General features: G+C 36.5%; 2 protein-coding genes across 3 annotated transcripts; both read left to right on the plus strand.

The window, feature by feature from the left end:
* The first annotated feature begins 149 nt into the window (after window positions 1–149).
* On the plus strand, window positions 150–24,599 carry LOC135696027 (proton-coupled folate transporter). Of its 2 annotated transcripts, none has more exons than XM_089112310.1 (8): window positions 150–951; window positions 3,264–3,509; window positions 17,956–18,268; window positions 19,380–19,576; window positions 20,036–20,387; window positions 21,175–21,258; window positions 22,980–23,139; window positions 23,694–24,599. In XM_089112310.1, exons 1-8 carry the CDS (start codon window positions 919–921, stop codon window positions 23,821–23,823), a joined length of 1,515 nt encoding a protein of 504 aa, XP_088968436.1. In that variant the 5' UTR covers window positions 150–918; the 3' UTR covers window positions 23,824–24,599. The 2 variants fall into 2 exon arrangements, with proteins under 2 accessions (XP_088968436.1, XP_065071361.2); XM_065215289.2 differs by lacking the exons at window positions 150–951; window positions 3,264–3,509 and adding exons at window positions 14,097–14,304; window positions 15,564–15,809.
* LOC135696024 (lysosomal proton-coupled steroid conjugate and bile acid symporter SLC46A3) lies at window positions 4,779–10,518 on the plus strand. The gene is made up of 6 exons (XM_089112311.1): window positions 4,779–5,126; window positions 7,236–7,432; window positions 7,919–8,270; window positions 8,745–8,828; window positions 9,285–9,444; window positions 9,960–10,518. Exons 1-6 carry the CDS (start codon window positions 4,988–4,990, stop codon window positions 10,087–10,089), a joined length of 1,062 nt encoding a protein of 353 aa, XP_088968437.1. The 5' UTR covers window positions 4,779–4,987; the 3' UTR covers window positions 10,090–10,518.
* Window positions 24,600–27,674: the final 3,075 nt, after the last annotated feature.

Here is a 27,674-nt window from a genome sequence, read left to right on the forward strand (position 1 = left end):
TTACGAAAAAGGACTTTGCTGTGTTAAACATTCCATTTTCCTACATTTTCTTTGATCGGGAATCATTTTGAATCTTTTTCAGACAACCAGAAATTTGTTTACGCATTGTCATAGTCGCATTTGTTTACGTGATAGTCGCAATGAGTACTTCTTTCCATTATCCAACTCAATTGAACAAGAATTGAATACATAAATGTCAAAAAATATAAAAAACAGTATTTTCGAGCATTTTCTCAAAGCTGAGGTTGTTTAGACTCGATTTGGCAGATATGCAGAGCTTGAATAGCGTAGGCTAAGCTTGAAGGGTCAAGGGGCTTTGCCCTTCAACGGTTGGAACAGTCCTATTTCACGTAGGAGAAATTTTTATGTCTGCACACAGGCTACAAAAGACAAAAGTACCTTATAGCACAGAATATAAATGTACCTTTTAGCATTTCTATTCTGTGCTTATAGTGATAAGTAACAAGCAATGTAATTAGGTTATATGATTAAAACTTTTCTCTGCAGCTTACAAAAGATGAAGTATTCAAGTATTCAACTCTTTGACAACTAGAAAGATGATACCTTGCGCATTCAGAGTTGAAGGTTCATCTTCTGTCCTCGATACAGCTGTCCTTTGTCCTCTACCCATCTTTTGTCCTTTGATAAATGTCTTTTGTCTCATCTTTTGTCTCTACCCATCTTTTGTCCTTTGGTAGGCATTCATGTTATGTGTTACTAAAATCTGTTGTTTTCAGGCGTGTTCTACTTATTCTGGTAAAGTAGCACAAATGCAGAAATTTTCCAACCAATTGTGTGCTTTAGGCAGCCCCCAGGTCATGAGTTTTCCAGACTAATACCCCCATACTATAAAATCACTGAATTGCTCCCTGTGCAGTTTTTTACCGAGCTTCGTCTTCAAGCTTCTTCCTGCCTGGGATGCAGGTACCCTCAGAGTTTGATAAAGTCATGGTGAGTAGGTCTTTGTTTTTGTATAAGTAACCAGTTAAATGTGCTCATATGAAATGCATTCGACTTCTGACTAAAAACTGTCTTAAGACAATTCATGAACAATTTGTTTTGATTTCTGCATTTGGAGGTTAACGATGGCAGACACAATCTGGACCGAAGCAATTGTTCTTCAAAAACGGAGGCATCGATGGTTTTCAAAGATTTAGGCAAAGCTGACTCTTTGAAAATCCAACTGACATACCTAGTGGAAAACGAGAAATCACCCTCACCGCCTTTGACTTAAAAAATCTTTCACCTTTTCTATCATTTCTTTTTGTTATGACCAATACGAGGCTAGGCCCTTGCATACTTCTCTCAGCGGTTGATCCAAGAAAGAAAATTGGGGTTGCTTGTCTGTTACTTTCAAAACCTTTGACCGAGGGTAAATTTTAACGATTCATCCAACGCCAGGGGGTGGGGCTCTGCTGCTAGTCTGTACTCCAGACCCCCAACCTTCAGGGCCACAGACAATAAAGCAGCATCATCAAAATGTCTGCAAAAATTGCAGCTAGACGGGGTCAAGAGGAAGCTTTATTTACATCGCTGGCCCCTCCAGTTTAGGACCAATGGCACGGGCCCTAGAATTAGTAGGATTATGTGTATTTCAATATGACTTTGAAAGTTATTTAAAATGAAATGACTAAAACATTATTTTAATGTTCTTGGACAACAGCACACATGAAATCCCAAGTTTCCAAACAATGGTAATAAAATTCCTTTGTGTTCTTTGAAACAATAGTTCTTCCCACATGCATTGAATGGTTGCGTTGCTTGTCTCAGGAAAATGGAATAAAAGCAGCAAAGACGCAAATGCAATCACCAATTCTCATGTGCTTTCATAGCTTTGTCCTGAGTTTTTACTATGTGTCCATCGGCTAATTCAGTAAACATTATGTTTTTTTTCTTACCTACATTGTATCCTATCTTGCAATTTACATTTATTATTGACGCAATCAGCTTGATATGCTGAAAATAATTTTCAATCTTGAGTTTGAGTTTGAGCGATCTTCATTGGTTGTCTATAATTTCTAGCCTGGCCGTCCGCTGGCTAAAGCTGTTTTTATTTTTAGGCAATATTCTTTTCTGTCTTATATCCTCACTTTGGACTGGATTCTTGCATGTGGAAAACGTGGAAAAAGCGTTTTATTGAACAATTTTTGGAGACATTTTGCTGATGCTGCTTTATTGTGAACTTTGTTCAATGTCATGTTTTCATCTAAAGAATACTCTAGACAAATAAGTTGAGCTGACTTTAACATTTTATTTAGCGAAAAAGTGGGGAGGCCATGCCCCCTGGCCCCCTATGATGCGGGCACTGAATTCTATTTAGAGTACTTTTCATCCGACACGTCTCAGATGATGATAGTTTATAGCCAGGTTTAAGTTGAACTGAATGGAAGCATGGCACCCACGTTTATCTGGCTATGAACGACCTAAACAATACTTTGGTGTAGTCTTTGACTTTGACTTTGGTGTAGTCTTTGACTAAACAAGACTTTGGTGTAGACTGTATTGATTTGTCGAAACAAATAATTAAATTTCTATTTCAGCGAGTTTTCTTGGTTATAATTGATCAGTTATACTAATTCTTCACGCTTCTCTAATTCTAAGGGCCCATGAAATTCAACAAACAATAGCCTATGAAGAGCGCGACCTACCATGCTTATCATGCTCCCATTGGCATCGTCTTTGTAATCTTGTTCTTCTAAAATGCAGAGTCCTGAAAAGTTGTCAACCTTCCTCCGGCCAAGAAAATCTTCTTTATTTTTAATGGGCTTAAAATGGGCGTTGTCAGAAAACAAGAGACTAAGCTGGTCTTGATCTCCTCTCCAACTCTCTTTTTTAAACTTTTTTAGAAATTTGTAGCTGGTTTTCAATTCTAAATGTTTTTAAAGACAGATGTAAAGTAAAATATATATTTTGATTGATAAAAAAACCGTGCCATTATTCAAATATATAAATTATAAAAAGTTAGTGTCTTTTTGCGAAAATATTCATAAAAAAAAGCAGGAAGATTTCGAATGGCGTTCATTTTTTATGGCTTTATTTTGAAAAACAAAGAAAATTTTTCAACTTCCACAAGTATCCAAATTTTTGGTCACCTTCCCCAATTTCTCTTTGTTTCTACAACCTTCCTCTGGCCAGTGACCGCGGGACCGAGATATTGTCCCGATTCTGGTAAAATGTACTTTTTTGGACTGAGTGCAAAAAACATTTATCTTGTCTTTTATTTAGAAAATTGACAGTTCAAATGCACCTTTTGAAATTTACAGGATGAAGCAGAAACTGAGCCAAAAACTAACGAAGGAATCAAAAGTATTCTCAAAGCTGTATTTACAGCCCCTGAATTGCCATTTTTCATGTATGTGTTTGGTATGATGCTCCATATGCCACTTCTGCAGCAATATGCTTACATGAGATTCAGTCAGGAAGAGAACTTTCCATACCACTATTCTGCAGCACACAGCACCTGTGGGAATCATCAGTTAAACAAAACAATGAAGGCTTTGCAAGAAAAGGTACTGTATTACAGTATGTAATGACATGAAAAAGAAGGGGTTTCTAAAAATATTTCAAAAACCAAAGCACAATCTGGTATAAGTAAACTTATGATATAAATTAAGGGGATTAATTTGGTTTTGAATTTAAGCAGGCAGTCTACAGTTTCTTTTCCTTCGTCTTTTATGCTTCAACATAGCACTCTAAGACCAACAATACGGCAATGCCTAAAAGACATTCTGAAGTCTTCTCTCAGGATTGATTCCAGGGGCGATGTGGACGTTGAATTTTTTAAGGGGGAAGGGGGTTTTCCTGAATTGCAGATATTGGGATCACACCTTCCACTAAGAGTCTGACTAATAAAACACGAAAATTCTGTCTCTTGCGTTTAACTACACAAACAGAGCACAAGATTTCAAATGTTGCCCATGCCTAAAGGTAATTTTGATTTTGATAGATTTTTTCAATCTCTTTGGTTATCAACAATTTGTTACAGAAAGCTTTGGTTAAGGTTAGACTTAGGTTTTGATACAATGGCATGTAGGTAGGTATGTATATTCCACTTTTATTGGTTTTTCATTACTGAGCTGTGTCTGCTCCTGAAATGTTTTCAGTTCATTTAAGCTAAAATCTAATGTGCTACAAAACATAAAAGTTGATTCTCCAGACATACGTTGGCTCTCATAAAAGTAGAAGTCTCAATTTAATTCAAGGCTGCATAAATGTAAAGTGTTCTGAATGTCCACAAATTCAGAAGTTTTGCAACTTTTAAGCTGGCAATTCGTTAACCTATAACTTTGAAACTTCAGGTATTTCAGGTTTACCCAGGTAGTTCTAAAGAGAATCAGTTAACAAAATTAGTTAACTAGATATAGAGTACCCCTACAGACATATTCGATTTGTACATTGGACACCCTAATTGTTGATGAGACGAGCAAGAGGAAGTTTTGTATGCGTGAGGCAACGCCCCGCCCTGGAGTCAAAGAGCATGCGCATGGAACAAAGTTATTATTGCGCATGCTCTATGACTCCAGGACGGAGGGTTGCTTCACTCAATTGAAGATTTTCGCTCGCTCGTCTCCCTAACAACTACCTTCTTTCCTTGTCTGGCAATTCTCCATATTAGTGATCAATAAACAAAATTTACATATTGAAATTACCGAAATATCAAGTAATAAGTTAATGATAACCCATACTTTTCTGTTTCCAAGTTTGCTAGGTAGTTCGAAAAATTGGGCCTAGATCAAAAAAACGTTGATATTTTATTCATTTGATCTTGTATTCACTACTCTATATTTAAACCATCTTTAATTCTTCTTGATAGGTGCAAGAAAAAAGTGCTTACTTCCAGATAGGCCTAACTTTGTGCAATACTATTCCATCCTTGATTGTTTGCCTATACCTTGGAGCTTGGTCAGACAATGTTGGTAGAAAGCCGGTGATAATTCTTGCAACACTTTGTAGTTTTGTAGAGACAATTTTTGTTTTACTGACAATTATGTTTGATCTTCCGATCCTGGTGGTATACATTGGGTCTTTTCTTAATGGCGTGGGAGGATATTACACAAGCCTCACCTTTGCGGTAATGGCCTACATTGCTGACTCAACTCCAGCAGAGAAAAGAGCCTTAAGACTAGGTATTTGTTTTTTTGATTAAATATTCTATAGAATGCTTAATGCTAAATTTTTTTTTGCATTTGCATTTGTTTTACGATTTCGGTTGCACAGACAATTGTTAGCAATATCAAAGTTTTCGATGATAAAGTTTTGTTAAAGTAAGATCAGTCATATCGATGACTGACGAGCTCATCATTTTTGATGGATCTTTGAGAACTAAAATTATGCTTCAAAATGAGCACAGTAGGGTTCTAACCGACGTGTCCCAATAATGAGTGTGGTCATAGTTGATATTTAGTGTGGTCTAGAGGCAGTTTCACTACGATTTTTGCAATCCTATCTATAGAATACCTAAGCTCAATCGAATATTTTGCTAAAGGGTCAACCCCTTACCGAATCACACAACATGTTGCACTAAAACACAGCAAATTGCTGGACCTTGCGTCAAAACGTTTAATTATTGTCAAATGAAGAGTTACTGAATATTTGTAAACTTGCAAGGGCAAATTTTTTCTCCGGCTGCGATAAGATTAAATAATCATGAACACGACTAGCTATTGTGTTTTTTGATTAAAATAATGCAACAACATGACTATAAAAAATCAGCCAGCTTTCCATTCGCAATCATCCGCAACAACATCCTTTCTTGAAATGCAGTACTGATTGTTGCATGAAATACAAAGAGCAAGAAATTTAATCTTGCAGTCAGAGCATGAGGTACGGTCAATAACATAGTTTTAGTTGAAAAGAAAATGCAAAGATATGTTTTAAAGAGTGTTTGCTGCAGGGAACTGGTTTATACCCTACTTAGTTAAAAAAGCTACTTTGCTCTTTTGAAGGGTTGAGATCAAAGACAAGCAATGTGCTGTGGCTAAAGGATCCTGCTTAGTTCCATTGCTTTTTGTATAAGCTATATTTTATGATATCGGATAATCTCTAAAGCTAGTAATTATGAGGATGGAACTAGTTTAGCGTTTCTACCCAATGGCATTGAGAAGAAATATTTAATGCTTTTCAGGAGCTGCCAGACTTCTCTTATTGGATAAGAAGATAAGGGCCGAGAGTTTCATAACAATCAGTGTACTTCAACTTTATTGGTTAACCTAGAAGTAACTGTGCTTTAATCCACTTCTCTCTCCTATTTCCGCGCTCGAACTTATGTAGTATCGGTACCAAGCTTACTTATCAAACAGAATCTAAATTTCAACTTTTAAAGGTGATCTGTCACGACGTTGATTGATTACAAGAACAGAGGGATTTTTTATTGTTTCCAGTCCCCCTTTAATATGGTAAAAAATATGGTGGAGCGCTGGAATCGTGTTTAGGCTATTGTTGCAACTATTGTTCTCGTTAACCAATCCACAACGAGACAGATTGCCTTTAAACTCATTGGGCATCGCGTTGCTTTCGAGGAGAGCAATTTAAATGAGTAATTTGAGGTTTATATTATATGGGTCAGTGATCAATTATTACTTTGTACGAAAATATTTCTGCGGATGAGAAATTCAGTTCAGTCGTTTTTGACAAGTAAGTTATCTAGTTGGTTACGCTTATCGACGGCTAGAAATATAGTGACATAGTCACAAAAGTCTATTTTTTATTTTTAAGATCACAAAGCCTGAAAAAACACAATGAAATACGTCTAAATGATTGAAGTGATTTAGATCTATTAGAATTTTGCCTAAGATGTGGCATAACGAATGTTTCCTTTCCTCCACCAGACGACAGTAATTTGGTCCTGGCGATAAAACTTTTGAACCATACCAAAATAAAAACAATCCATTAGGAAACTTCCAATCTTTTATTGATTTAACTGATTCTGCACATTTTGAGATCTTCATTTTTTGCTCATGTGGTCAAAATTGCAAAGTTATGATACAAGATTTTTATGACGTCATCAATTTCTCACTCTATACAGAACAGATAGTTTAGGATTCAGCAACCAATCTAAGCTCTTTGATTCGCGGGCCTATAGCCATGCCATCTTTAGGGTTCAAAACGATCGTTTCCCTAGCAAGAAAACACTTTGTGGACAGTTTCTGCTAATATGGCGTTATTTTATTTCAAAAAGGCTCGGGGATTGCCTTTTTCACCAGTTATATTATAAACTGCGTTGATTGCTTTTCTAGGTATCATGGAAGCCTTGGTTTTCATAGGAGCAACAGCTAGTTATTTTGCTAGTGGACATTTTATCAGCAAATATTTCTTCAAAATTCCATCAGTTCTTCTTGTTGTTTGCCTCGGTGTGGCCTGTCTTCTTGCTATTTTTGCAATGCAAGAATCAATTAAAAACAAAGCAGTTAGAACAGCCGGCTGTTCCACCGTGGTAAGTTCCTTTCGGTTTTTTCTATTAAACATTTGGAATTTTATTTCCGTTTATAACCATAATAGGTTGATGTTCGGCTGCGTGACAATGTCCATTTCTGGGCTTGAATTTGTAGTGACTACTCCTTACCTCCTTTTTCTTATTTTTCCTTAACCACTTGTTTTTAACTTTGCACATTTTTGCAACGATTTTCATCTCCTGTCTCAATACACAATTTCAGAACCAGGAGCAAAGCATGAAAATTTGGTCTATAAAGAATTCACACTCTAGTTCAGCAACTTTTTCTTTGCCTCCTTCGTCCCTGGGAGATTTTTCTTGTAGAGAAAGGGTTTTCACAATTAAGAATACCAATTGGAAAGAAACATATTAGATATACATGTATTTCATGGAACGTATATTTTACACGTATACACCCTTATGTTTAGGCCAGAAGAAATAAAAAAGAGATGAAACATCAATCATGGGGCGTTTTTTCTTCTCTTTTAGGCGTGTTTGAAGTATCCGCTACAAGTATGGCACACCCTTTCGAAGCCAAGACCTGGAAAATGGAAGATCATTGTTTTCATGCCAGCAACTCTTATTTTGAATATGCTTTCAGTTGGAATTAGCCCACTTTTAATGCTGTACACCATGAATTCACCGTTTTGCTTAAGCCCAATAGAAGTTGGATACTTCATCGGGACGCGTTTTTTTCTCATGGGAATTGGTACAGCACTTGGCATCAAATCTCTTGGCCTTTTAATGCAGCCTCACTTTGTTTCATTGATTGGGATTATATCATACATTGCATATTATACCTTGCTGGCATTTGCACAAGACAAAAAAACTATATATATAGGTATGATTTAAAACGATTTAAAAGTTTTTTGCAACTTTTATAGAGAACAGTGCAGTTGTCTTTGCAAATTACAAATTTCCAAAAAAACACAGCACTGTAAGCACACTTTTACGTAGGCTAAGTAAGCATTTTTAGATCGCCACTAAGAGAATTCAGCAAAATTTTTTGAGCAGTAGTAGTATATGATTATTTAGACTGGATAACACTGTAGAATTTAGAAATTGGTATCAATACTAGTCCAGCAACCGTTCCCGTTCGCCATGGGACGAGGCAATTAAGGTAATAATCTTTTGTACAGATGTTTTGACTTTATAAAACCTCTTCTTTTACACCTAATGGGCATGCCATCGAGGGCAGGGTTGATATTAATAGGGAACATCTAAGATCTTTCACTCAAAATTCTATATGAAAGAACATTCTTTCGAAATAATTGTGCTTAGTTGATCATTTCTAGCTAACGTTTTCTTCCAACAGCTTGTTTGGCTGGGGTATTTTCCGGAACAGCTGGTCCAATTTTTCGCAGTATCTTGTCGAGGACGGTCAGCCAAACTGAGCAAGGTACATTGAACAATCATCTGGTTTTTATTTTTGCTCCTCATCATTATTATTTCGACGGCTTAAAATTGCATTTTTAGTCCTGAATGTAACAAAAACTCCCATCATTATCATCATCATCATTGTCTTTTTCATCATCATCGTCAGTCTTATCCAAGCGTCGATCATCATAATGTCGCCCCTTGCTATTTGTGACAATTTATATCATGGGCTTCGACACAGGCTGGAACGTGGGGGGGGGGGGGGGGGGTGGGGGGCAAAGAAAAATTTAACACCATTAGCAAAATATTTTAAGAAAAGCTCCTTTGTTTGCTGGAAAAACTCCCTTTTTGATATTTCCCAAGTAAGGAATTAAATAAAGTTTTAAGCATGTATCAGTATTAATATCAATAACATTCAGCATTGGCAATTATAAAATAGCATCGTTTGTTTTGATTTTACAAAAACTTTTCTCTATAGGTGCTCTGTTTTCAGCCGTCTCTTCTTTGGAGATGCTATTCGTTTTTCTTGGTAACTTTGCATTCGGCGCTGTTTATCCTGTTCTCAATAACCTTGGATATCCTGGAGCTATTTTCATCTTGTTTGATTGTCTTTTGCTGTTACCATTTCTCTTGAATTTGTAAGTATATTATTGGTCAGTTTTAACTTCTCGGCTACTTAAGACATATTTGTCTACGAAGTTATAGTGCAAACGAAATTTGAAGACATTGAGAACTTTGGACAAGTACGCCTGACAACAGGGGCGCACAAAGAGGGCTGCCCCATTACCCTTCGACAGATTTGGCATTCTTCTTTAATTTCATCATGCGCCCCCATACGGAAAAAATTTACTTCATGTTCTTGATTATAATGAAAAATGAACTATTTCAATAGTCTTGAAAAGAGAATGAAACCCCTTCTTCCGTGTAGGCCTCTTAGCGATGGATCATTGGCATGTTTTCTTCATGTCTGTAAATTTTCTGTTCAAATTTTTTCTTATCTTATCCAATATCAAAATTGTTCCTAATTTATTAGTACATAGCACACAGAACTTACTGTAGAATTAAATTTCTTACGCTTTGTAATAAGTTATTTCTTCTTTCTTCATCTTATTTCGTGTATATGAAACCTGTTCATAATTACTATTTATCCAAGGATATATATAAAAAGAAGAAAGAGTGATGAAAGCCAAGAAGACCTTGAAGAGATTTTTAAAGTGAAAGAGGTTGCCGGTTACTATGGCACTGGCGGCTCAAGTCCTCCGCAGTCTCCTAAAGACCGTTAACCTCAAGTCGATATTTGTTCCCTCTTTATTAAAAACATTATATTGCTAGTTCCCTTGTTTAATTCATATTTTCTTGTTCTGATCTACCAGTTTTCATTAAAATGAAAACGTAGAAAAAAGACAATGTTTGAGAATTTTACCGGCATATGCGCATCAACACAAGGACAGAAGGGGCTGGGTCACATAAACTTAAGCAAACATTTCATGCAGGACAGTCTGCGTGAAATCTCGATGCTTGCGGCAATGCTGCCAAATCGGAATCATGCTTAAACCATTGGCTTTCAGAATTTTTTACTGTTCGTGGACCGGGGCTTTCACAGACAGATGTCTCTGTGCTGTCCTTTGACCAAACAGCCCGTTAGGACGTTCACTTCTTGTGATCCCGCTGCAGTACAAACGGCTTTTTTGTGGACTGATCAATGAAATGATGTTGAGCTATACGTCAATCAGTCAATCTTTAAGAATTTGGCAATGACAAAATAATTTTTTGTAACAAAACACGTTAAAATCTTCTCGATGCGCTGCGATTCTCTGTCCTACCGACAACATTGTCCCGCAGCCTTACACGTGACCCAATCAATCTTTAAGAAGTTTGCTCGTTTGTTGCCAAAGCTTCCAGATTGAATGGACATTTCTTTAGATACATGAACTAGACCCATTCTTGACTTACAACTGAGTTTCCTTTAAATGATGTTAGCAATTCTAGTCTACGAGCCGAGGGCAAGAGGAGTATAGTCGTCTCAAGCTCAAAATTTATCAAAAACTTTCGGAAGGTTCTTTGTCTTTTTGCTAATTTTGCTCTTTTTTCGATGTCGAAATTTTTCCTGCGGAAAATTTGTCGGAATCTTATATATTTAGCTCTCCTTATCTTGGCTACTGCCAAAAGACAATGGATTCAGTTGTCTCTGTACTTTTTGGACCAGTACCTTGGCTTCTGCAGGGTGACAGTGCTTTACATGGGGGCAAAGTGGGGCAGGCCTAGATCTATTGGATGGATGAGAAAAAAAAATGCAGAATATGCTGTCCGCCGGATTCTTGACTGTATTTCCATAAAGATTTGTAAGACCATGCATACGACCATACTCCATTAAAAAAGTAAACTTCATTGGGGGAAGAAATTGAATTCAAAATGAATTAAAATCTTGACTCTGAGATTATGCTTTGAAAAAATCTTGACCCTGAGATAATGAATTAGCAGCACACCTCCAAAACTCATCTACAGTGTTCATGGCCAAAAAGGTTCATCAATTTCAACACAACTTTGTGTTTGACTCTGAAGGCAAATGTAAAGGTGACTTCAGCAGTATTCTTTAAATGGTTTCATTTAGGATACTGAACACGTTTTGCTGCTCTTCAATGCTTATGGTACAAGTCTTCTTCTTGATATTGTGAAGACGATATTGCGACTTTATGCATTAATAAACCTTTCAAGTCACGTTTTACTGCAAATTATTCAATATTGTCACAAAACGTTACCCTCAAATTCGAATACAAAAATTCTAGAAGCAACATTAAATTATACTCGGGCAACAGAAGAGTTTCATTACTTTGTTGTTTAAAATATTCTCTCTTCTGTACATTGTGTTTTCTTACATTTGCTCTGGTAGTGTAAATTTTGTATTTGCAATATTTTCAATTGTGAGTGCTAGTTGTTATATATCACAAGTAATTTTGAAATGTAATTTGGAGTCTTAATGTTCAATATTCTTGTCACGGGGTTGCTATGTATTTCTGTGTTGGTGGTTGTCAATTCTATATGAATATATGAACAATAGTTTTCAATTTACAAGAAATATGATACTGAAAAAACTGCTCTAAGAGAATCAGTGTTGATCTGCCCTTTGTTAATTGGGGTCTGATATCGTTTCTTGTTGCTAGACTTCATCTTCGAGAAAAAGCTATTCCAGTTTCAAGTACTTCTTGAGGTTTGTTCCTTTACGCAGGAGAATGCATTTCAATTCGCTTCACAGCAAGAGATGCAAAAGCTTCTTGCAGATATAGAATGTTTCCAAGAAATTGCTTTTATGAATTTTTTTTCAACCCTCTACTGCAAATGTCTCAAGGTCCAAGGGGGGCCTATTATAGGAGGACCAAAAGCCGCAGAACCGTGCAAAAATCAACTAAATGCCGCAATCCGCAATGAAATTAAGCGCGAAGACGCGACCGCGATAGCAAAAGAGGCCCTATAAGAGGTTATTGAAATATGAATTAATTAAAGTTTTCGGGGAGAAAATATGACTATTTAGATTTTTTGGTTTTGAAATAACTTTGGTTCCCAGTATGAAATATGAAATAACAAAATAACTGAATACATCTTTGAATGTTGTGTTAGAATTATCTATTTGATAACAGCATTGACTCAAGTGACTTTTGATATGTAGAGTTTTTAGGATACCATATTACGCCTGGGTTGCACTTTTAAATTTTCCAAACTTTTTTGGGGCATTTTCTCACAGGAGGCGCTTAAAAGAAGAGGCGGCTTTTCATACTTCATGATTAGTAAAAAAGCCAATAGCATAGAATCTACCGCAAATTGTTTTCCCTTATATTATCTCATCAAAATAGACAAAAATACCAGATAAGATCATAAAAGTGTTTTTATCTACCTTAATTGTTCCACAACTTTATACTATGAATTCTTTCTAATACAACTAAACAACAGTATTGTAAACCACTTAAGTTGCTGGATTGATTTGCTGATAAAATCTGTCTTCTAAATTTTCAAATCTCCAAACAGATATTGTCCATTTTTCAATCTTTTTTATCTGAGTCTAGTCATGTTTTCCGCGAGGTTATTCTTATTTTAAACAAAATAGACGAAGACTAGCCCCTTCAGGTTGTACCCTCCACGCAAAAGACTTCAGACTATCAGTTTTGGTACGTGTATGTTTTTCGAGTTTCTTTAGTTGTTCCCCAAAAACAAGTTGAGCAAAACAAAGATGGATTTCTCATCCAGTGTCCTTAGATTTCCCTCAAAAGTACCAAAAGTCACCACAGTTCCAAAGAGAATCAATTCCCTATTTTTACCTAAGTACGGGGCCCTTTGGCTATTCCTGAACATATTCTTTACACATTTTCAATATTTTATCTGCAAAGTTTGGTTTTGAAGACTCAGTCCATTTTGTATGTGAGTCGGTCCCATGTGTCCTGACACCTCCTAAAAACTTTCTACTTTGGGGGTAGAATGGAACATTTGACAATTTCGAAATACTTTACTTTGGTAATTTGAAATATGAATTAATTGTAAGATATCATCATGAATTATGAAATAATGTCGTCCCCTCTTATAGGGCCTCGCAAAACATCACGAGACACCAAAAGCCATCTACTTGAAAAGGGGGATAAGAAGTAACTGTTTCTAATGGTCCTCACTATATTTCGCAGCAAGCTATCGTTGTATCAATCCAAACATTTTTAAACATCTTTTGACACATCAACGTGTTTGTACCCAAGCATTTTCCACATCCCAACTTTTTTTAAAATACCTAGTTTATGCAGAGCCACAACATTTTTTAATTATTAAAACTCGCATTTTTCTTGCTTTGAACAAAACTCAAGTAAACCAAAAACTTGATTCTTGATGAAGCTTGAGCGTTGCATTATTCTTAAACTATTCTTAAATTTCAGCGATTTAAAGCCTTAATATTCCTATAGACTATTTTCTTATAAAAAGTGTGTACCCTGAATCATATGAATGGATTAAAATTCGAAAAAAGCTAGCCCTACTCAAGCTCTACTGAATAAATCGGTTATTGAACCTCACTGCGCAACCTAACTGTGCCCTGACTCTGAGCCGACAAGGAAGATAGTTAGATAGAAACCTTCTGGCATTTAAAAACAATAGAAACATGCACGGACATTGGAAAATTATCTTTGTCTGCAACAGACTACAAAGAAACAACTACTTTTCAAATTTTCTGAAGGGGTATTAACTCAACATCGACCTTCGATTGTTAACGATTTGTGTATGTATATGTAATCTTGTGTTTTCAATTGCCACCGAGTGCCCCCCGTGTTGTTTGGCAGATTTGAAACTATAGAGTTAAGAACGCCTCTTGACTCTATGCTTGAAACCCAGAGAATACTCTGGCCAGGGCCCGTTTCCAAGCATATTCCTGGCTCGGTCGCAGTATATTTAGAGCACTCCTGTGACGAAGAATGAGATGAAACAAAACTCTACGCTCAAATTTCAAGGAAAAATAAGATAAAGCCATGGTAAGTAGGCCACCTTTTTTTCAGGGTTACCTTTATGAAACTCGATTTGAAATCCACTCGATCTTTAAGCGGAGCCTGTCATTGTACAAACGATGTACGCGATCACCGTGAACCGTAACCTATGTTGAAATTGTGCCATAAACAACTCAACTACATTGTTAATGAGGTCAATTACATTGTACTTTTATAATCCAGATGTTTTATGGAAAATGATTCGGGACGATGGGGGCTGTGGATATTCTTCTACAAGATTTAGGCAAAAAAGCTGATTTCTTTTAGATTAACCAACCAGAAAATGGTAAACTTTGCACACAACGAGAAAACAAAAATTTCGATATGTTAACGCCACCGAGAGAAAGTGATAATTGGCATTACAGATACAAACTTCCGGTATTTTGTTTACATCGGATAAAAAATGCGCCCGGTGCTGGTCGGCGAAGTTCCAGGCTGAAAGCAAAGGGGTTCTTTATTTTAAGGAAATCCTGTTCAAAAAGGATTAGGAAGAAAGACGGAAATTTCATAGAAAACTACAGTTTTGTGTTTACCTAATGATAGACTGCTAGTATTTCTGTATTGCGAGAGGGCATAATTGCGTGAGCCTAAAATTTCCGTGTCACGCTATGGTATATTGTTGTTAAGTCAGCTGACTGAATTTGGTGTGTTTATTCTAGAGATCAACCCCCTTGTTAAAATTTAGACAGTTTTGGGGTCTCAGCAAGCGCAGGTGTGGTTGGGTGAATTCCTTGACAATGTAAACTAGCCCTTCATTATTTTGCTATGGATTTTCCATGTATGAGCAGTTTCTATCAGCCTTTCAGAGTTGGTGAATAGTTTGAATCATTTCATTTACGCAATAAAAAACATTTAATACAAATGCAAGTATAGAGGGTGTTGTTTTGGGTATGGCTTCTAGAAGTTGCCTACAGGATAAACCCTCTTCCTATCCTTTTGTAACAGGCTCACTCTCTTGTCATATGTCACCAAATGCCTCTTACACTTTAGGAAGGCACCTCTGCAGATAGGCCACCCTTACATCCTATTGTTCTGGAAATAGAGCAAGGTGGACAGAGAGCTCCCTCGTATGGCACCACTTGTCGTGCCAAATGTCAGTTTTATAATGTATGACTTCCCAGTAGCTAAAATGTTTTAGGGATGCCTAAGTCTTTGTGTTTGCAAAATAGTTATCTTCAGGTATCAACTGAAAGGCCATTTTGTCTGTTCATTTGGCAGAAGTTTTATGTAACTTTTAATATTTACAGGATGATGTAAGAATTGAGCCCAAAACTAACCATGGAATTAAAGGCATTCTCAAAGCTGTATTTACAGCCCCGGAATTGCCATTTTTCATGTATGTGTTTGGTATGATGCTCCATATGCCACTTCTGCAGCAATATGCTTACATGAGGTTCAGTCAGGAAGAGAACTTTCCATACCACTATTCTGCAGCACACAGCACCTGTGGGAATCATCAACTAAACAAAACAATGAAGGCTTTGCAAGAAAAGGTATTGTATTACAGTATGTAATGATATGAACAAGAAGGGGTTTCTAAAAATATTTCAAAAACCATAGTACAATTTGGTATTGGGATGAATCATAGTAATTTTATGAAATGAATTAGGGGGACTAATTAGATTGGATTCTCCAAGCCCCCAAAACCATTTGGTACTATAAACTTTTAACTCTTTAATTTGTGCCTTTGAGATTATGACACAGGTTTTTGGCAATTTTTTAGCCCAACATGTCATCACTGCCATTGTTTTTTCTGCCACAAAAAACTGTCACTGTTATTGTGCAACATTCAAGTTTGTGAAGAAGTTTGATGCAAAATTATTCTAAGCATCTAAACAAAGTATTTTTTCATTCAATCTTTAATAGGCCTTTAGATATATGTTAGGTTGATTTGACCAATGATCATTACATTTCTTTGTAATCTTACCTTTGGGCAGATTTTTTATGTTACTGGCTTCAGCCTGTCATTAACTTTAAATTGTAATCATTAATGTCCATTTGGTTTGTAAACATCTGATGTTCAATTCTCATAAAGAATTTTCCTGTTTGGTTAAAAAATTTTATCTTTTTTATGCCTGAAGCAAATGTTGTAAATGTATTATAAATGCTGAATCAAAGCAGACATATCATGTAATATTTAATGATGTTCAACAGTTTATACAATCCTGGAGGGCCACTCCCATACTTGACCTTCCTCTCATTCTTTACCTGATGGGATGTGCTGTGAGACAGGGTATCCTTTTTTCAATAAAAATTATGAGACGGGGTATTATGATATGCATCAAAATTATGAGACAGGGTATTGAAATTAAGAAAAACTGCCAAGAACAATTTCAGTTACATTTGCTAATGGGAATTATCATGAGGTCTGGTATGTCTGGCAAAATTGTGCATATTTTTGGTACTCTTTTTATGGGACACTGTATGCTTTTTGGCAATTTTTTTTATAAGACAGGGTTAGGGTGCAAAAAGGTTTTCTGCACACCTTTGTCACTTTCTAGTCAAGTGCCCCCTCTTCCGGTTACACAACTTATTAAACAATCAGCCCAATGGTGTCAGCGTTCTAGCAAACTCGATAACTCTAATTTTTTCGAAGAAATCAATGCAACCATACAAATCTTTACCCTTTACATCTCTCTCGTAACGAAGCCATCGTTAGCTATGGCAAATAACCAAATTTGCCAAATTTGTCTACCCATTATTCAAACCTGAAAATGGGCATGTTTACTTTAATTTTAGAGAAAAAGTTAAAGTTTAAAATGATACGTTTTATTTTGCTGATTCTCCTTTCCTTTCTGCCAGCTTTACAGTACATCTTTCTGCCAAAACCAGCTCTTTCAGCAGCATTTCATTTTTGGAAAAGAAATTAACGATTCACACGTGTTCGAAACAATCAAATTTTGTTTCTGTTTATACAGGAACGCAATCTATCAGTTCCATTTTGTACGCGAAATGTGTTTCATATTCTGGACCAGTTCTCATGTCCACATGGAAACAGAAAGACTGCAAACCGCACCACGTTTCGTATCACTTTTTATAAAGTTCTAAATTTTTGAAACGAGATGCTCGCGCTCCTATGTAAGCGTTCTAGCTACTTTCTGGAACGGAACGCAGGGCCTTCGCTAGCTATTGTGCTGGGGTGCTCAGGTCCCATTTCCTGAAAAGGGGGTGACCCTTCTTTTATTTTGCTGGAAGTTCTGAAAATTTGCATATGAAGCATCTATTCATGGCAAAAATCCTTGTTTTCACAACGGAATTTTTTCACAAGGGGTGTCACTCCAACGCCCTACTAAAGTGACGACCTTGAAGGAATGATAACAGATAGATTTTCATGATAGCCAGATGAATTCATAGATAAAATTTTTGCAGTCCTTTTACCCAATACAAAACTACACAGAAGGCAAGAGTTTGGGAAAAGCCAAGGAAGCCAAATTCTGCGAAAAATGGCGGATCATTTTGAGATACATTATTGTCCCCTGACCGAAGCATGAAACAAAAGACTACAATCGTGCAATTAGCTGGCTTAAATTTGCTTATTTTCTGAGATTTTTAGAAAAAATATCATTAACCATCAATATTTTTATTTATTTAAACGTCGGCATTTCTCTATTTTTAGGCCTCTTTTATTTTCCTTGATAGGTGCAAGCAAAAAGTGCTGGCTTCCAGATAGGCCAAAGTTTGTGCAATACTATTCCATCCTTGGTTGTTTGCCTATACCTTGGAGTTTGGTCTGACAAAGTTGGCAGAAAGCCAGTGGTTATTCTGGGAACACTTGGTAGCCTTTTAGAAGCACTGGTTGTTCTTTCGACAATGATATTTGATCTTCCGATTCTAGTTGTCTACATTGGGTCTTTTTTAAATGGCATGGGAGGCTATTTCACCGGCCTCATCGTTGCAGTAATGGCCTACATTGCAGATACAACACCACCCGAGAAGAGAGCTCTACGACTAGGTATTTCTCCCATTTTTAAATGTTCTACAAAACAGGGCTCCCGGCGAAGCAAGGGGCAAGGGGGCGTCGATTCTGAAAGACTGAACACTTCAAGAACAGGCTGAATACCCCAAGAACACCCCAAGAACACCCTAAGAACAAGCTATTAAGCGGCTGAACACCCTTTAAAACATACCAAAATCGGCATATCATTCGAAAAATAATTTGGTCAATCAATCAAAATTAATTTTGGGGCGGAAAATACTCATTCCGCTTGCACTAGTAAACTAACTAGCGTGCACTAGCATACCGTGACCACATAATAGTTAATTTCTATTCTATGTCGTGACCATTTGGGCAAATTAGCGGATGGGAAGAGCAATTGTTTGGAGGACAATGGGTATTCAAGTGACATGTCGTATTTTTACCTTGTCACTGGATGTGAGAGATTTGAAAACAACGGGAATTGCTTGAATGTACAAAGGGAATCGAACTCGAATTTGCTCCCCCGTTCACACTTTTGGCGGGCAAAACATCAGTTGATTGTAACAAAATCAACATCATTAGACTTATCAGGCCCTTTCCCGCCCCAAAATTAATTTTGATTGATTGACCAAATGATTTTTCGAAAGATATGCCGATTTTGATATGTTTTAAAGGGTGTTCAGCCGCTTAATAGTTTGTTTTTAGGGTGTTCTTGGGGTGTTCTTGGGATGTTAAGCCTGTTCTTGGAGTGTTCAGTATTTTAGAAACGACGGCAAGGGGGCATGTCTCCAACTTTTTGCAAGATAGAACAGCTTTTTGCAAAAACTGCTTTAATTCTTACTTTCCAAATTTTGTCGGATGATGCGGCCAATGTTAAATGTTATGTTTTCGAGTACATATTTGTTTTACCTTTCATCAAGATAAAATAATAGAAGTAGTTCTATTCTTTTATCTTGCTTTTGCTATTTGAGTTGCATCGACCATATTCAAAAATTTTAAAGTTTGCAATAATGAGCAATGTGTGACTGACTGGCTGATCATCTGTGATCGATCTTGGTAAACTTGCATGATGCCCCAAAATCATGATAATGTTGCCTGAAATTGATCCAACCCATTATATTGTAATGTGGTCTACTTGCTTTTCTAGGTGTTATGGAAGCTGTAGTGTTTATAGGAGCAACTGCCAGTAGTTTCATCGGTGGACATTTTATCAGCAAATATGGCTTCAAAACCCCGTACATTCTTGTTGTTGTGTGCCAAGGTGTTTCCTGTCTTTTTGCAATTTTTGCACTTTCAGAATCAAACAAAAACAAAACAGTAACAACAGCCGGCTGTTTCACTATGGTAAGTTCCATTCAGTTACTTCTTTTGAAAATTTGAAAATTCAGTTCCGTTTAGAGCGGTAATTTCGTAGCCCTGAGCAAATTTCTATTCTGAAAAGAATCTTATCTACTTAACAACACAAGTTTAAGTGATAGGCAATAATATTTTCAATATTTACATACTAATTCAACATTCTTGTCAAGGCCTAGCCAATTAACGATTCGCTGTCATACAAATTGACGATTCTCTGTCATACAAATTTGCAATTTTCTTTCAAACAAATTAGCGATTCCTTGTCATACATTCCTTGACATATTTTGATACAATTTTGCCAACTCTAATCACTCATTTTTTTTATTGGGCTCTAGTGTTAAACAATTATTGATGCATATGTATCATGATTCTTTATAAAAACTTTCTGACAATTAGGCCAGAAGAAATAAGACATCGTGGATTTTAGTTATTCTTTTTTCTATTTAGGCTTTTTTGAAGTACCCTTTTCAAGTATGGCAAACTCTTTCAAAGCCAAGACCTGGAAAATGGAAGATCGTTGTTCTTATTCCTGCCACACTTTTCGTTAACATGCTTTCAATTGGCATCAGCTCTTTGATAACGCTGTACCTTATGAATGCACCGTTTTGCCTAAGCCCAATAGAAGTTGGATATTTCATCGGGACGCGTTTTTTTCTCATGGGTATTGGTGCAGCTCTTGGCATCAAATCTCTTGGCCTTTTAATGCAGCCTCACTTTGTTTCATTGATTGGGATTATGTCATACTTTGCATTTTATACCTTGCTGGCATTCGCACAACACAAGCAAACAATCTACATAGGTATGATCTATAGCAATTCAAAGTTTATTTTTGTAATTTTTCCAGCAGAACTGTGAAGTTATCTTGATCTGTATAACAAAAAAGATATGACATCATAAAACTTATTTAGAATTTTTGAATTTTGCAAACATGACCTGAAAGAACGCCTCTAAAAGGGCAAAATCAGTTAGATCTGTTAATGATTGCCCAAGATATGGCAACATGAGCAGGGGATATTGCCCCATCAAGCCACTGTCATGTGGCCTTGGTTCTTAAACTCATAAACCGGGCAAAAACAACAGTGATCCTTTAGCAAAACATTGCTCTGTCACCGACAACACATCAGCCAATTTGCAATGGATTTAACTGATATTGCACATTCAATGTATTTCACCGTGCTCTTTCAGCTTATATAGTCAAATTTTACAATTTCTAAAAATAGATATTTTAATGAAGCCATCCTTTTGCCGCTGTAAGTGCGACTACATCTTTATGTTGGCCATGTTAACGTTTTTACATAGCAAGTGACAGATTTCAGCAACATTTATTTATCGGTTCGCCATGGGGTGAGACCGTTCAGGAAATAATCTTCTTTAATAGATGGTAAATTTTAAGACTTTTCTTCTACAACTCTGTTTCTACAACTGTCTGATATACCATACCCTCTTCGGTAGAATCGATGTAAATGTGGAGTGGGAAGAGGGAAGGTTAAAAAAGCAAGGGGTTTAAGATTCCTCGTTCTAGATTTTATGTGAAAGAATATTCCCAAGGAATAGTGTATATCTGGCTAGATCTTTCTTTCCAACAGCTTGTGTTGCTGGGGTACTTTCCGGAACAGCTAGTCCGATTTTTCGCAGTATATTGTCGAGGGCGGTCAACCAAACTGAGCAAGGTAAATAGACCAATCATTTGTTTTTCATTTTTGCTGCTTATTATTGTCATAATCACCAAAATAATCGTTATTTTTATCGTCATCTTCATTTTAATCGTTAATCATCGTCAGCTCGAGCACATGATGCAGAGGTAAATTTCTAAACCTAGTGCTTAATTTTAAAGCATCTTCCCCAATCTTCATGGTGTATGGATAACTTTATAGACTTTCTATATCTATATCATAAATGGGTTACGCCAAACCATAAACGGACGAGTTATGTTGAATCAATGTTAAACGATACCAGCAAATCAGATTTATCGTAGAACCAATCTGTAAGAGCAGAGCGAGCCCGTAGCCAGGCCTTCTACGTAGGGGTGGCAAATACAGGCGAAGTTTAAAGTAAAGTTTTATGTAGGGAGGGGAGGAAGGGGTGCGGAGAGTTAGTGGAAACAAAGAAACAAAAAAGTTGTAAAATGTCTTCAGAAATTAAACAACTTCCTTCCACTTAATTTCTATTCAGCTAGAAACATTTAAATGTTATGTTTTCCATCAAGATTTCATTTTTCAAACGCAAGATGTACAAGATTGTTCTTTCTCTCTGCCTGCAAAGATCTTCCCTGAGAGGAATCTATCCTTGTTTATGCAGAAAACAAGCATTTTTCAAACCAAGTCTCTATGAGTCACAGAAAACAAGTCTCTATGTGTTGATGTGAAGCCAACAGTGATTGCAACTTTTAGAAATTGATAAAGAGCGAGTATCGGCTAGCTGAGCTCGCTTTCTGGCCACTTTAAATCTTTAAGCACTCGAGAGAAGATTAGCACACTCCTTGAAAAAAAAACACCAAGCTCCTTGAATGTTTTCTCCAGAATAAATTATTTACGCTGGATATTTGTATAGAGGTATCAAGGTCTCGTAATAAAAACTCCCAGTAAGCAATTTTCCTTCCGTCAGAGTTATCTTGACTCAAATTGTCATATCAATGAAAACGACGAAAAAGTCCATTGAGAAAATTGGAGAAAAATTCTCCGGGTGGCTCTCTTGCTCCAGGGGTGCCACCCCATGCCCCCCCTCTGGCTACGGACCTGAGCAAAAGAACAAAATAGAATAATACAAATTGGCTTTTTAAAATGGCTTAAGGATCACTTTACACAGGAATTTGAAAAAAATTGGATGTTTGTCTCAACAAACCCCCCTATACCTCATGGAAGATTTACGTGCGCTTCAGACTGAATACCATCGCCTACCAGTTAAAATTTCATAGCGGGACAAAGACTGATTATCATCTTAGGAAGCATGACATGTTTGGTAATGATAGTGAATGAAATGAATACCGCCGTGTTATATATACCAAAGTACTTGTTTATATAAATTCAAATCCTTACTTGACTAAGAATATAGCGCATTTCATTAGAGAAGCAATTAATTTGCGTGCGATTTTATATAACGTGATTAAGATTTTGGCAAACTATTCTAATGAAACTTCATCACCTCCTGTTTCAAATTTTTAAGGTTCCTTCATCTTTAGAAATATGAAATGAATCTGTTACGTTGCTTTTGTCAATATTGTTGTATTTAATTCAGTAAACTGCAAATAATTGATTTTGATAATGCTATTGTCTTCGTCTTCGCCATTGGCAGCCACGTCCAATTGACAATCATCACAAGTCGCGATTGTATATTACAGTTTGTGACTGATCGATTCTTAAATACAAAATTGTTACAAACATCTCCTTTTTAGGCGCTCTGTTTTCAGTCGTCTCTTCTCTAGAGATGTTGGCCGTTTTTCTTGGTAACTTTCTTTTCAACGCTGTTTATACTGTCGTCAATGGCAGTGGGCATCCTGAATCAATTTTCTTTGTGGTTGTTGGTCTTTTACTGTTACCGTTTCTCTTGAATTTGTAAGTATATTTTTGGTCAGTTTTAACTTCTCGGCAACTTAAGACATATTCGTCAATCAAATTAAAGTGCAAAGGAAAGTTGATGATATTGGCAACTTTGAAGGTCAGCCAAACCGTACTCAGTTTGTGGTGTCCTTGATGATATTGAGTATTGAACTACAGTGTAACCCCCATCAACGGACACCTCTATACAACGGACACCTCCAAACAACGGACAGATTTTTGAGTCCCAAAACAAAAGTTATAAAAAGATGACACCTCCATACAGCGGACACCTCTCTACAACGGACAATAACATTGGTCCCACTGGTGTCCGTTATATGGAGGTTCCACTGTATATCAATAGTCTTGAAAAGAGAATCAAGCCCCATATATCCATTTTTGTTATCGCACATATTTTTCATATCCAATACCATAGTTTATCTTAACTTATCAACCTAGTTTAAGTGCACATATATGACTGTAGAATTTGTTTCTCACTTTTTATGATAGATGCAAGCTTTTTTTCTCTTCTTGTGTTTATGAAACCTGTTCATACTTTTCCTCTATCGAAGGATATATATAAAAAGAAGAAAAAGTGACGGAAGCCAAGATGATCTTGAAAAGATTTGGAATGTGAAAGAGGTTGCAGGCGATTATGGTTCCGGTGCCTCAAGTCCTCCGCAGTCTCCTAAAGACGCTTGACCTCAGGTCAATGCTGGTTCCTTTTATATTCAAAATACAATGCTGTATTGCTGGCTTCCTCCACAATTCAAAACTTTCTCTTCCCTAATGGACCGATTTTCTTTCAAATCATTATGATATTTCGCGGACCTTCGGCATCGAAAAAGAGGACATATACTCCACCAGGGTTTCAGCGTCTTGTATCCAATCATTTGTTTCATTCTATTAAATGATACAGTTTCCCGCAGTGAGACGTGTTCTCAAAATACGAAAGTCCGAGCGCATCACATACAGCAACTCTGTATACATCGAAAGAGGGAAAGAGGAGATTAAGAAAGGTTAAATAGTCCACCCAATTAAGCGATATACATAGAGCATATGTCATCCAATCCCCTAAAAGTAAGGCAGATAAATTTACGAGTTTCTTGCTCAAGCTTCAAAACTAAACGAAATTTTTTCTTAAAAGTGTTAGTATTTTAAAATTTTTATTGAATTTTCTGTATTTGATTTTACCTAAAGTTGTCTCAGAGGCATAGAAGCAAGGGCTGGGGGAATGCTGGGGGAGTGCAGGGGGAGTGTAGCTCAAATTTATCAGATACTTTTGGAAGATTTTGCTTCTTTATCGAACTTTGAAGCTTTTTTCTTGCTTCGATTTCGAAATTCTTCTCTACACATGTGTGGGAAATTTATATTTTTAGCTCTCTAGAAATTTAATCTACACTGCGCCCCTGCCAGGAGACAAGGGATTCAGCGAATATGATGTATTAATGTGTTAAATGAATACTTTATGCATGTAATCTTTTGTCTTATTGTTGTTTGAACCAAAACCTTCGCTACTGCACGTTCGGGTGGCCCCTTTGACTAGAGAGAAGTGAAAAATTTAAAAACTTTTTAGGGCCCCTCTTCGCTCGGGGCTGGGGCAATCTACCTCCTCTGGCTGGGCCTTATTGGTAGGCCTAGTATCTTTATTTGCCTTGAGCATGAGCACCATAGACGTAGGAAGCATTTCAAATGTTGGGAGCACATGGATGCATAAAAGGGCTTTTCTATGAGCTTCAAATATGTACTTTATCTCTGTTTCTACAGGCCATAGTTCCTACACCTATGCGTACCCCCTAATTGGTGCCTCACCGCGTAGTGTAACAGTGTTTCCAACGGCGACCATGTAAACTTATGATTATAAGTTATTTAATATTAGGCTTAATTTTTTACTGTCACGAAAAGTTATTTATATAGTAACTTTTAAAGAATAGAGCCCAAAAAAGAATAATTCAGTGTTCTGTCTAGTCTACCTAAACCCCCATACTATGAGAGCCTTCATACTATGAGAGCTCCACCTTTAAGAATTTCCTCGTATAAAAATTCCTCTTACTATTAAATGTTGCTAAATTTGTCTTTTGTTGAATTTTGCTATTGTAACTTTGCGTAATATAGTTAGGTATAAAGTAGCAAATTTGGTGTCATTTGTATATGGTGGATTTTAAAACAAAACAAACTAAATTGAGCTGAGGTTTAGATGGGTGTCCTACCTAAAATGGGATGTCTGTTCAACGTATATTTGGCTCCTCAGAAAACCTGACTACATTTCTCTTTTGATAAAAGCCAGATAATTTTGCAGAGGTTTGAGGCTCTTTTTTGTAATATTTGATTGTAACAGTACTGTTAATTTTTCTACAACAATTTGCTATTAAATTTTTTCCAAGATTACTTGATAACAGTCTTGCAATTTTCAAAAACACATTCTTTTTTCTTATCATTTTTCATCAACAATTCTGGCAAATCGAGCCTCAGTGTCCTAATAAGAAAGAGTGTACGTGTTTGCTCAGCTGCACCAAACCTGTCAAATTTTATTTTTGAAAATAAGTGAAAGTGCTTGATGGGGGAAGGCCGGGACTGCTATTGGGGTATCAAGGGCAGGTGCGGATCTATAATTAATCCTTAGTGGCACACGGATAAAAGGGGGCTGGGGGTATAACCACCAGAAACACTACACCCTCTAGTTCTTTTGAAACCCCACTTTGAGTAAGCACCTGTTTACAGAATTTGAAGGTCTACTGCTCAATTAGCTAATTCGAATTAACATAAGAATAGAATTCGAAAGTAGATAGAAAAATGCAGGAATTTATGAAAGCCGAGTAGAAATGAATGGGTCAGAAACAAATTGGTAGCGACATTCCTGTAGATCTCGTCAAAAAAGACACTTAGCAAGCAAATTAAAACCAGCTTTTGTGAAGTCAGTACATTTCGCAGCGCATGTCACTGATTTCTCTGCCCCACGTTGGGCGCCATTTTATTTAGAACATAGCTTCGGTAAAGTGAAGACGTAAATGAAACTCCCTATCGTTTGATTTTATCCTTAAATATATAAAAACATGACTATATGCAACTATAACATGAAAATAACTCATTGGTCTATCGTAATACTATATAGTGTATCTTTGTCATGACATCACTGCTTCACTAAAAGTCCTTCATCAAGATCTAAAAGTAGAAAAATGTTATTTTAGTTCCATAGCCAAATAACAGGAAATATTTTCATTGAATTTAGATCTGCATATTTTCACTTTTTACTGTAGCTGTAATCTGGCAGGTCTCATTTACGAAAAGAACAGTGACCACAGAAGCTAGGGGGTTTGTGGGCTGAAGTCCCTAAAAAATTTCAGAACGGCAATTAAAACAAAGTTCCACGGTGCCTGGAAAGGAACCATAAACTTTTATAGCTTCTCCAGTGCCACAGCTACCAATTCACCTGCGCTACAGCATTCCCTCGTTAGAACACTTAAATTTTGGGGACAAGTGAAGAATATTATGGATTTGAATGATCAGCTCACCCGAAAGTCGCGAAATATGTCATTACATGCAATCAATTAGAAAACGAAGAACTGAAAATATTGCTTCAAAGCAAGTCTACATCTTTACCAACATCACTTGATGCTATTTACTTCTACTAATTGGCAAAGTAACGAAGTAGTGAATCTAACCTCAAAGTTTCTTACCCACCAGTGCCACGTCTCCTGTTCGTCTTTAGATGATTTGCATTGATTTCAACTGACAGAAAAAATTATACATGTAAAACATGTATTATGGTCTTCTTGTTATTTTCTAGGTATTATGAATGATGTACATTTGTTGTTAATGATTTGTTTATCTTAAATTCTGATTTACTCATTATCTAAGCACATGACAATCAAAAAATTAAAGCAAAACGTTCAACGTTTATTATGCTTTTGAAATAAATGAAAAGAATCATTTACACCCAAAGCGTCTATGTTATTTAGCAAGAAAACTATTTTGATCACTGAATGACAGCTGTAGAAATTGTTCACCTGATATCACTTTTAATAACCTTAAGGCGGATATCTTGGCCAAAATGATCTTCTCGGTAGTATATTTAAAGTCAGAACAAAGGTCCACGTATTAAATTTCAAGTTTAATTAAATTATTTTATGCTTATTAAGTTTCATCTGTACTTTGAGGCATTTTTTTATGAATCCTTCGAAAATATTTTCCAGAAATTTTCTGAAGCACCGGTCCTATGTTCCCTGACTTTTCACCCGCAAAACAGTAAGGTAGTCTTTCAAATTTATTTTGATTCAAAAGACATTGGAACTAAGCAAAAAATTTCGCGGCGAAGCGTTCGTTACAAAAACCACTTAGCGCTGAACTTCTGTTTTAAAAACCTGTCGGCTTAGGCCTTTGGCTTCCGTGAGCCGCCATTTTTAGCACCGTTTCCATACTTTTGTGACCCTAGTGCAGTTTGTATAGGACCAACAGCTAGTGATTTTGCCTATGGACCTTTAATCAGCAAATATAGTTCCCTAATCCCATTCATTTTTGTCGTTGTTTGCCAAGATGTGCTCTGTCTCCTTGTT

This window comes from Rhopilema esculentum, chromosome 14 (assembly GCF_057945365.1).
Source record: "Rhopilema esculentum isolate cy_ngs chromosome 14, ASM5794536v1, whole genome shotgun sequence".
NCBI lineage: Eukaryota > Metazoa > Cnidaria > Scyphozoa > Rhizostomeae > Rhizostomatidae > Rhopilema > Rhopilema esculentum.